Raw genomic sequence first — 12,267 nt, forward strand, 5'->3', positions numbered from 1 at the left:
CTCCAGATCTTTCAGGTTTCATGGCTGTCACTGGGCAACATTGAGTTTCAGCTCCCGCCAAAGATTTTCTATTGGATTCAGGTCTAGAGACCGACTAGGCCACTCTAGGACCTTGAAATACTTCTTACGGAGCCACTTCTTAGTTGGCCTGGCTGTGTGTTTCGGATGATTGTCATGCTGGCAGACCCAGCCACGACCCATCTTCAATGCTCTTGCTGAGAGAAGGAGATTGTTGGCCAAAATCTTGTGATACATGACCACATCCATCCTCCCTTCAATACGGTGCAGTCATCCTGTCCTCTTTGCAGAAAAGCACGCCCAAAGTGTGATGTTTTCCCCACCATGCTTCATGGTTGGGATGGGGTTGGGGTTCTACTCATCCTTTTTCTTCCTCCAAACACGGTGAGTGGTGTTGATACCAAAAAATTCTATTTTAATCTCATCTGACCACATGACCTTCTCCCATGCCTCCTCTGGATGATCCAGGTTGTCATTGGCGAACTTTCAACGGGCCTGGACATGAGCTGCTGTGAGCAGGGGGACCTTGCGTTCCCTGCAGGATTTTTATTCATGATGGTGTAGTGTGTTACTAACGGTAATGTTTTTGACTGTGGTCCCAGCTCTCTTCAGGTCATTGACCAGGTCCTCCCATGTAGTTCTGGGCTGATTCCTGACCTTTCTCAGGATCATCCTTACCCCACGGGGTGAGATCTTGCATGGAGCCCCAGACCGAGGAAGATTGACAGTCATCTTGTGTTTCTTCCATTTTCAAATATTTGCACCAACAGTTGTTGCCTTCTCACCAAGCTGCTTGCCTATTGTCCTGTAGCCCATCCCAGCATTGTGCAGGTCTATAATTTTGCCCCTGGTGTCCTTAGACAGTTCTTTGGTATTTGCCATGGTGGAGAGGTTGGAGTGTGATTGATTGAGTGTGTGGACCGGTGTCTTTCCTACAGGTAACAAGTTCAATCAGGTGCACGTATACCTCTTATATACCGTGGAGAAAATAAGTATTTGATACACTGCCGATTTTGCAAGTTTTCTCACCTACAAAGAATGGAGAGGTCTGTAATTTTTATCGTAGGTACACTTCACTTGTGAGAGACAGAATGTAAAAAGAAAGTCCAGAAAATCACATTGTATGATTTTTAAATAATTAAATTGCATACAGAAACCTTTGTTTGCAATTACAGAGGTCAGACGTTTCCTGTAGTTCTTGACCAGGTTCGCACTCACTGCAGCAGGGATTTTGGCCCACTCCTCCATACAGATCTTCTCCAGATCTTTCATGTTTTGGGGGTGTCACAGGGCAACATTGAGTTTCAGCTCCCTCCAAAGATTTTCTATTGGGTTCAGGTCTTGGAGACTGGCCAGGCCACTCTAGAACCTTGAAATGTTTCTTACGGAGCCACTCCTAAGTTGCCCTGGCTGTGTCATTGTCAAGCTTTAAAGTACATCTCAGCATGGTAGATCTACAGCAGATAAAACAGTGTTTTTATCAAAAGCCTACATTCACAATACATAGCTGTCAGCTGAATAATAGTCTAGCCGACAGGTCTATCTCCTGACACATCTGATGAAGGCTCAAGTCTGAAGCCGAACACTGGTTTGTGAATCATTTGATGCTCATCAATAAAGAACTTGGCCACTTCAACAATCTGTGTTAATTAGCTGAAAATTAACAGGCCCTATCTTTCTTCTTTCCAAAGTTATCTGTCAGTCAGTTGCTGTTTCAATAAAATCAGCAGTATATTTTCACTACAGGACTAGTTGTCTCCTGCCTCCTGGTCAACTGCTCTGTGTAACCACGCCCCCAGCAGCTTTCAATGTTCAGTATACACAGAAAGCAGCCAATCAGTGGTGGGGGCGGGGTTCTACACAGCACAGCATTCAGAGCTATGCTAGATCTGAAGCAGTGAAAACAGGGATTATATGAAAATGACAGCAAGCAGACCAGCAAAGTGACACATCACGGGAATCAGGCTCTCTGCCCCTACTTTGTGCTGCTCTCAGATTACATAGCAAAAACCTGCTGACAGATTCTCTTTAATACAGCCAGAAAAGATCTGCACAGCTTGATTTTTGCTTCACTCCACATTATTTTTATCTAAATTTCTATGTGTGGACTCTCACTGATTTTATAGGTGGTCTGAAACAAGCTGATGTCTCCCCCTTCTACTCTCCTCCTTACACACGAGCTGAAAAATGATGCCCTCCTCCCTCTCACAGCATGAATATAAGAGCCCACATACACAACAGACTAAAGTTGGCCGAACTGGGAACAGCCAACAATCTAATGTGAAGAGCCCTCCTGAATATCTCCTGACACATGATTTTAGGGAAGAGAAATATCCGGCCTTTTGATTTTCAATGTCCAATTCTTTGGTTCTCTAAGGAGAAAGCCGTCGCCAGAGGAGTCTGGAAGCGACTCTTACATAGAGAACACAGGAGTGCAAGGCAGAGACAAGTTGGGAGAGATCAACATTGAGGGAGCAAATCCTCCAACTGTACATGTCCATGGCCACATGTAATGTAATCTAATATGATCTGGATTAGGGTACCTAACATTTTTTTGTTATTCCGAGGGTCACATTGTTACATTGAACAACTCGGATCCCCTTTAAACGTAAAGTGATATTCCTATATGACGGGAGTCCAATTCTGGGAGTTTCACTTATGTAGAAAATGGGAGTCTTCTGTTTATTTCACACCTTGGAAAAAGAGTCAAGATTGCAATAGGTGCTATCTCCATTGTAGTATTTCACATCACTCATGAATTATGATGGGGATTGGCACATTCATGCGTAAATATTCTTTCTGTAGTACTGGACCGAAAGGAGTCCCAAGTCATAGACACATAGACTGTTAGAGTTGGAGGGGACCTCCAGGGTCATCGTGTCCAACCCTCTGCTCAATGCAGGATTCACTAAACCATCTCAGACAGATATCTGTCCAGCCTCTGTTTGAAGACTTCCATTGAAGGAGAACTCACCACCTCTCGTGGCCGCCTGTTCCACTCATTGATCACCCTCACTGTCAAAAAGTTTTTTCTAATATCTTCTCTAATTGTATCTTCTCCAATTCAGTTTCATTTCATTGAATCTCGTGTTTGAGAATAAGGATGATCCCTCTACACTGTGACATCCCTTCAGATATTTGTAGACAGCTATTAGGTCTCCTCTTAGCCTTCTTTTTTGCAAGCTAAACATTCCTAGATCCTTTAACCGTTCTTCATAGGACATAGTTTGCAGACCGCTCACCATCCTGGTAGCTCTTCTCTATACTTGCTTCATTTTTTCGATGTATTTTTTAAAGTGTAGTGCCCATAACTGGACACAGTATAGAATATGGGGGTGTTTAGGATGGCTGGGGACAATGTGGACCACATGTGGCCATTTGGTCGTAAGCTGTGAACCCCTGATTCAGACTAAATGAGGTGTAAGGCTACGTGCTCACAATGTCTTTTTCAGGAGGGTTCCAATGTGGAGACCGCGTGTAAAAGTTTTCAGAAAACGCTCAAAAGAATGAACATTTGCATTTTTTTGGTAAAAATTAGTTCCTGTGCAGATGTTCAGGCTTTTAAATGTCTTTTAACCACTTCAGGTTTTCTAAAATCACCAAGCGTAAGAAGTGTCATGTCCATTCTTTGGCATCTTCCGCTCGGAAAACGACCTGTACTTTACAATATATGTCAATGGGTAAAGCTCAAAAGACGTCCGGATGTTTTTGGAGTGTTTTGCCATCATTTTTACTTAAACAAAAATGTTGGACGGTTTCTTCGTTGTTCAATGGAGTGAAAAAAAAACGACAAGAAAAGGACGTCACAAAAACCATAGAAAACCCTCCAAAAAAATCACCACCTTAAAAAATGTCAGGATTTGCGACTGCCGTTACCTTCGGTTTGATATGCACAGAGCGCTGTCCTCCTACTGCAATCTGCTTCTTCATGACATTGAAGCGATTAAAGCGGCAGACGAGCAGCCCGGAGCTGTTCACTCGTAGATTAAAGTCAACATCATCACACGTGAACCTGACATGGCAAACACAAGGACATGTATATCAATCATGAGGAAGCCGAACGCTGTCACCGTCTAGAAGACAAGGATAGAAGACCTCGCAAATCATAGAGGCGTCTGGCGCAAAAGGCTGAACGTTCATACGCCATATTGAATACTTATACACCCGGGATGTACAGTAAGATATTACAGTAAGGAGGAAGGGGGGAGGAAAGACTGAAAAACTGACGTTGTGACTTTTTCTATTTACCGTGTTTACCATATTAGGTCAAAAAAAATTATATTTTGAAAGATCAGATTTTTATGAATATACATACCAAATTTGTTTAATTTTATTTATGCCCTTTTTTTTTAAGGAGGAAACGGAGGGTAATTCAAATTTTTAGATTTGGGGTACATAGCAAAAATTATGTGTCCTATGAAGACCAGCCTGAGGCTTCCCTTCACCATAGTACCAACATGGGAGCCATGGGGGTATTCATCTATTCCTCAGCTGCCATATCAACGCAATGACACACCACAATCATTTTGCAGAAGTAGAGGGCGCTATGCACCCCGAAAATCATGAGCCTGAAAGAGTAACTGTTGTTTTAATTTTTATTCCATAAATCAATAGTACACGTGAAAATAAGCAACTTTGTAATATATCTCATCAGTGACATCTGCTTCTTTCTCCTAATAGATCGATTTTTCACTCTCAATAAATGGGTAAAATCTGTATTCAGTGAAGGCAGACCTTCATATTGCTAAAATATGAGATGACAGTTGGTGCTTTTAAAATTCTATGTAAGGGGGAGGAGCTAGAAGTGGACATTCTGCTGCAAGTTCCATAGAACTTTATAAGCACCAACTGTCATCTCCTATCTCCGTAACGGTACGTTCTGTATTCACTGAAGACACACTTTACCTGCAAATTGTGAATTTTGTAAATTAAGGATCAATCCTGGCAGAGAAAGAAGCAGATTTCTCTAATAAGTTATATTAAAAAGTTTCTTATTTTCATCTGTAATCTTGATTGATGAAAAAATATTTAAATGATGGTTACTCTTTCAAGTGCCATTTTCAGAGACTGGTAGCGGAAATTTTGGGGTTAACAGAGGATATCGCTGATCACTACGGTTACAAGTAAGTGCAAACTGTTTAACATAGCCGGCTTCTGCTGGTTATGGTGCGGAAGACCTAACATGTCTGTGGAGGACCTGTCGATGTAATGCCCCATTTGCCCTGTGGTGGAGCTGTAGAGAAATTTAACTAGATTCCTCTTCAGATTGCAGCTGATCACTAAGAGTCTCAGTAACAGGACATTGTGTGATAAGCCTATCATCCTGTGACCCTTCTAACAAAAATATATTCTCCAAAGAGGATAACCACTTTAATGTATTTTAAACAATTATTGATACTGACCCCCCACTTACTTTTATGACCTGTCAGCATTGCCTCAAGCCAACATATTGGTTTGCACTCAATGGGAGAGATTTAGATAAATTTACCACAATTCTGGTGTAATTTAAGGGGAAAAAATTGTGTTTTTCATGACTTGAACGCTATTTATTGAGATTTTTTTCGGATAGGAAAGCATAGCCTCGTTGAAAAGAGGTGTGGATTACCGGAAAAGGGATGCGGCCTATTGTGCTAAACCATGTGAGAAAAACTGCAACAAAATTGGGATGCAAATTTCTGGCCCAAAATAAGCCAATAAATAGATGGTGTAAACTCCGAATTAAAATGAAGACAAATGATGGCGCATTTTAAAACTGTCCAGTCTAAGTGTGTTTTGTCTGATAAATAGTAATGGTGGGAGAATCGATTCTCAGGACCCCGATCCAGCAGATCCCTGACCACTGAATGGTAGCTCTAGGAATCGCCGCTCACCTGACATCATCCGCAGCTCTTCTCTTGATTAGCCATTCCGGCACGACGTCGTGTGTGCGTCACATTGCAATGATGACATCACGCCAGATCAGGAGAGCCGCGGATGACATCAGATAAATGGCAATTCACAGAGCTCCCATCCAGAGGTCAGGAAATACTGACCTGGCTGCAGGACCGGGGTCCCGACAATCAATTCTCCCATCTCTTTTAGATATTAATGATAAATCTGCACTCGTTGGGGCAATTCATCAAACAGTTCACACCAGAAATCTGCTATAGAGCTACATTATGCAAAAATTTTGCGACATTTTATAGTTGCGCAAAAATGTTACGACTCTTTCTGTTTTTATACCGATACCGAAAAAGCCAAGCGTGGACAACAAATTTATCATAATTTACCCCACAAAAGTGCTGTAAATGAAGACATGACGTACAAAATGGCTCCCACTGTGTTATTCGGCTTTTGCATTGAATGCCTTTGATGATTTCATGATATGGAAATTGTCTCTTCAGAGAGGAAGAGGACTAGAACTCTAGTTCAACCTATAGGAAGTAGCAAACCTAAAAGTCAATATCTACCCTTTAACGAGCCTTGCCACATGACTTAGGATAAAAGCCAAACTAGGAATCTCAATTTGCAGACACGGTGTTTGGAGCTACTGCTCCTCATCGGTGCAAAGTATGAGATATGGATTGGCTGGGTGAGAGGAGTCTGACCGGGATCCGAAGGGTAAAGTTTCTCCTTGTGGAGAGTGACATGTCAAGACTGACATACAGAGGCAATGCTCCTCTGGGAAATGAAACATGCAAATTGTCTCTAGGGCACTAGGGTTCTAGTCCTCTTCCACTATGAAGAGACAATTTGCATATTTAATTTACCAGAGCAGCATTGCAAGGCTTAAAAGTCTCCTCACCTTGGCATGCTAGGCTTCGCATGTCACTCTCCACAAGGAGAAACGTTACCCCTTGGATCCCATGATTTCATGATGAAACTTTCCTGAGGGCTTTTAACAGAATGTTGTCATAAAACCGTAATTTAAAGGGATTGTCCAATGAAAGCAAGTCATGTACTATGAATCGGTAATAACTTACTGATCGATGGGGGTCCGACCACTGGGATCTGCACCAACTGACAAAAGGGGGAGCTTTTATATCTGTTACAAAATGGAGCAGCAGGTCAGATGCCCAATCGCTTCTCCATTCCTTCTCTATGGGGCTAGCAGAAAAAGCCGATGGCACCCAGATAGGGAATGAATGGAGCGGGGGTTGCACATGCTCCATTTTAACGGCCCAGTTCTGCCGATTATTGCAGGTCCAGAGGCCGGGCACCCACCGATCAGCAAGTCCTAAGGGACGTAGGACTAATCAAGTCCTAAGGGTAGGTGACACCTTGTTTTCACAGGATAACCCCTTTAATTGCATTCTGACAATTAGGATCAGGAATACAGGCAGGAGACTTCAGTTCATCACTTCTTCATGGCTCGCTGGCATCCCCCGGCCGTTCTCAGTGGGTGCCACCTTTGTAGACATCTTAGCTGAGAAGATAAAGGATGGCTGCCGCTCTCATAGACACCTGGGATAAGACCAGGACACTTCGCGGCTGCTTTAACCTTCAGTGCCTCGGCCGGAGGAGCCGTACAAACAGCAGGACGCCATTCTTTATATAGTAGCGTAAAGAAAGCTCCTAGGATGGAGCACTGCTGTTGCTATGGGTACAGGGTAACTACGTAACAATGGCGGCCTCCGGCTCTATAAAACGGAGGTAAATAAAAGTTAACACTTTCTCTCCCTCAGACATTTAAGCAATATGATTCGGGTACGAAGAACATTGAGGGTCCATGTAGCGATAAGTTGGCCATCCACCTACCTGTTCTGGTTGTACTGAACGTCCCGCGTCAGGTCCACATTGAGGAGAATGAAGTCATGCAGGTGGCAGCGGGAGAAGGGGTCCGTCACCTCTACACCTTTGGTCTTACTTGCCCATTTCCTCATCCCGAGCATGGCATACTGGGCAATATTCTGCGTGGCCTCCACGTGTTGCAGGATATGTTTTAGGGACACGTTTCTTTCATGCCAAGAGAAATCCCTGGAGGATCATCAGAAAAAAAACAACAGTTTTAATCAAAATGGTTTAAACTGCTTGCATTATTACATAGATCACTTAGAACTGATGAGGCTGGTGTGCTTACTTTGATAATCTATATCAGAATGTTTGAGTAATCCTTAATGAAATTTTAATCACAAGCTTCACCCGCCTGGCCTGATTGACAGCTCCTCAGTGTCCCTCCTCCCTGCTGAGATCTCAAACTGCTCAGTACAAGCTGCAGCTGTCAAGCTGGCTGGGTAGGTAGGGACTGAATACATTAGGAGTTGAGCTCTCTCAGTCATTAGCCGGATGCATAAAATGCTCATTTTAATAACAGGATCATACAGTCATTTTGACATGGATTTCCAAAGCAAGTACACCAGTCTCATCGGATCTAAGAGATCTTGTTTTGTTTAAAAATTCCTTTTGTGTTGTCAAATTTGGTGCCAGAGCCACTCTAAACTCACCAGTAACATCTTGGTGCCTCCGTGTCAAGGCTACACTGTAAAATCCAGGTAAACAGCACCTTAGATCTAAGCTTCCTGGATCACTAAGAATAATTTGGTAACAATTAGTAGATTGGGGTTTCAGGGTACCTATTATTTACATTTATTTTTTATAAGTTTTACATACTTAAATTTGTAGTAAATCGGTGGGGGTCTAGGAACTGAGACCCCACGCACAGCTCAAAACACTGCACTGATGAGCTCAATTTTGCAAGCAGCTGTGCTCAGGTTTTGCATGAGCGCTGGCACAGAGCGGTGTATGAGCTCAATAGAAAGTCTATGAGCCCAAAATCTAGCCTTTCTCCAGGCTCAGAGTGGTGTTTTGAGCGATTAGTGGGGATCTCATGGCACGAACCCCCACATTTAGATATATAGAAAACATATAAAAAATCAAGTTAAATCATAGGTACCCTTTAACATCAATATACTAATTCTTACCAAATTATGTTGGTGGTATGTATGCAAAAATAATAAAGAAATTATTATACTTACAGGTCCACGATGCATAGATCTGTGGTGTTATTTGATTGGATTTTACAGCATACAGCAGACTTGGAGGTACTGGTGAATTTCACTAAATGTAGCAACATAAATGGCATACATTTTAAAAAATTATTTTAGTCCTGATGAGGCTGGTATTTTTACTTTGAAAATTCATGCCAGGATGGCTGTATAATCCTGATATTAAAATGAGCATTTAATGTGTCCAGATAAAGAGTGAGAAATCTCATAAGTCCAAGAGTATTGAGTCCCCATTCACACAGCCTGAATGACAGATGCAGCTTGTACTGAGCAGTGTGAGACCTCAGCCAGGAGGGACACTGAGGAGCTGTCAAACAGACTAGGAGATTGAGTTAAACTTTTATCAAGCATTATTCAGCCAATGTAAAGTAGATAATGCAAAGTAAGTACACTAGCCTCGGCAGGTGTAAGAATTTATTTAATAATGCATACAGGTTGTGTTTCGAAATAAGTACACCAGTCTCATCAGGTCTATAAAAAAAAATGCATGTAGTTTGTGTTGTGAAAATTGGTGACACTTTCACAGCTCTGATGGGTTTGTAAATAGATTTTGATGCCTGCAGATCTATTGTTGGATTAAAAAAGATGTTCACTACTTTATATTATCCCCCAATGTATCCCCTGGGGCCCAAAAGTCTTTTTGCAAATACCTTGTGGTGCCTTTTCTGCCTGTGTGCGGCGCTATCCTTGGCGGCTCACAGGCATCATGTCAAGTGAGGCGTGACATCAGTGACACGGTCCCCCCCCCCCCGCGTCACACTCAGCATCCACCACGCGCTTTCCCGATGAATTAGGGTGTGACGTGTGGGGTAACCCTGCCCCCAACCCAGCATCCACCGTGGAACACAGAAGAGGGACCCCCGGCTGCATCCGGAATCATGACGTGAAATCAGCGGATGTCAGAGCCGGCTGCAGCCGGGGGTCACGTGATGCCTGTGAGCGGCCAGTGATAGCGCCTCTCACAGGCAGTAACTGCATCACAAGATAATTGTAAAAAGTGTTATGGGCCCCGGGGGAATATATTGGGGGGATAACATAAAGTAGTGAACAACCCCTTTAAGTAAATTCTACTTAAAGTGGAGCCAGTCGTGAATTTTCAAATTTTCTATAACATTAATATGTTTCTAATGGCTCCAATCGGCCCTGGTTTCCCCCATAACATTGTAATTCTCCTGGAGAAGGATGGTGATGGAGAACACCATCTACAGATCATAGTCACCCGACAGTTCTGTCCCTTTAATACACTGGATGCAGGATGTTGGTGGCTGCTTTCTGAATACACAGAGCAAACACTTTGTAAATGCAGAAGCTCCGGGAGAATCTGAGGCGTGCCCGTAATTGTAGCCATGGTACCTGGTAGCTGATAGCTGCAATTACATTACCGATAGTAAGGTACCATCTATGCAGTCATTAATTCATAATGCCCCGAGCAGGAAGATTTCTCACAGACGTCCACAGTGCAGTCAACAAAGGGAGCGGAGGACTAAAATAGCCTTAAAACAGTATTTATTCTTTTCTATTATTATGTGTGCATTCTTTATAATTATCCATAAAATGTGATTCTCCTCTAGTAACGACCCCCGATCAGAGCTGATCTCATACTTTATGAAGTTATTGCTTTTTTGCAATTTATAGCACATATGTTATTGTATAATCGTTCAAAAAATGCTATGAAATCATAGACTTTGTTTAGTATCGCAACCCCTTCCCGATATATGACCCCATATGTCAGGTCCCCTTCTTTGATGCAGGCCTGCAGATGATGGCTGTGTAAAACAGACAGGATCTGCCTCTGACAGCAGCAAGAGGAGCTGAGCTCCATTCGCTGCTGTCAACCACTTAAATGCAGCTGTCAATATCTACAGCGGCATTAACAGCGCATGGCCCGGGGGGCGAGCCATTCTACGCAGCCATCATCCCCACCCATGATGCAATAACGAGGCGCCGATGGGTTGCAGTGACAGGCAGTGGTCTGCTGAAGACCCCTGTGCTTTCCATGACTATACTCCTATGAAGAACAGAGTGTGGCTTGCGTTCATAGAAGACTGTGATGTTATAAACTGCAATACTGTGGCATTGCAGTATATAATGTAGTACAAGCAATTGGACAATCGCAGGTTCAAGTTCCCTAAGGGGACTACAAAAAAAAATAATAAAAAATAAATAATATAAAAAACATTAAAAAATATATATATTAAAACTCAAATCACGCTCCTTTTCCTTCATTAAAAATAAATGATAAAATTTAAAAAATAAAAATATGTGGTGCATGATGCGCTACATCCATAAAAGTCTGTACTGTTAAAATGTGGGTATAAAACTAATTAACCCAATCAGTAAATGCGGGAAAGAATAGTTCCACATAAAAATACAATAAGACGCAATCAAAACGTCGTATGTGCCCCAAAATAGTGAGAGTAAAAAGTTCTGCTCACAGCGCAAAAAAATTAACGACACAAGCAATTTTTTAAAAAATTTTTATGAACTTCCGAATTTCATAAACGCTTTAAAAAATAAAATTAATCGTACTGACCTGGAAAATCATATTGGCAGGTAATTTTTATAGTACAGCGTATGCCGTAAATACAAAACCTCAAAAAAAATTATTGGGGAATTGTGCTTTTTGAGCAATTTTACTCACTTGGAATTTTTTCCAAGGACATTGAATGGATAAAAATGAACAACTACAACTTGTCCTGCAAAAAAACAAGCCCTCATATGGCTATGTGGATGGAAAAATAAGAGTTATGGTTCTTGGATGAAGGGGAGGAAAAAACTAGAGCACAAAAAAACAGAAAATCTCCCAGTCGGAAAGGTTATAAAATGGAATTATTCTGGAATTATTTTTCAATAGATGGGAGACTCTTTCCTGTTTATAAGTTATCCATGGAAAGAGTGGATAAAAAGAGAGTCTCTCTCCATAGAGGAGCCAACACATAGGTGTATTACACCGACAGACTATTCATTTTAATAGACATGATGTAATTCTTCATCTTCCCTATGGTGGCGCTATATGGAAACTGAACTATTTGTAATAGGTGGTAAAATAAGATTGAAAAATGGTGGGCGATTAAGAGAGGAAGTGCCAGATATTTGTTTTGTAATTTCTGTGGTTAATTTTACTTTAAAGGAGCACCTGTCACCAGGTCACAAGTTGCCAGTTTTTGCTCTTATATTATTCCCGCCACTCTCCTGATTATTCAGTTTTTTTGTTTTTTCTACATCCGCTATACGGTTCCAGATATATGGGCCTTTTTATTTAGTG

At 41.9% G+C, this 12,267-nt stretch overlaps 1 protein-coding gene across 1 annotated transcript in view; it reads right to left on the reverse strand.

Moving 5' to 3' along the window:
* Positions 1-12,267, reverse strand: part of GREB1 (growth regulating estrogen receptor binding 1) — a 223,965-nt gene that overhangs the window by 6,843 nt on the left and 204,855 nt on the right. The window contains exons 29-30 of the mRNA XM_073674150.1: positions 7,756-7,974; positions 3,895-4,030 (exon numbers count right to left, since the gene is read on the reverse strand). Coding sequence (XP_073530251.1) covers positions 3,895-4,030; positions 7,756-7,974 — 355 coding nt within the window. The remainder of the gene's footprint in view (positions 1-3,894; positions 4,031-7,755; positions 7,975-12,267) is intronic.

This window comes from Phyllobates terribilis, unplaced genomic scaffold, assembly GCF_046119375.1.
Source record: "Phyllobates terribilis strain yellow unplaced genomic scaffold, ASM4611937v1 Scaffold_3__8_contigs__length_932513732, whole genome shotgun sequence".
Taxonomy (NCBI): domain Eukaryota; kingdom Metazoa; phylum Chordata; class Amphibia; order Anura; family Dendrobatidae; genus Phyllobates; species Phyllobates terribilis.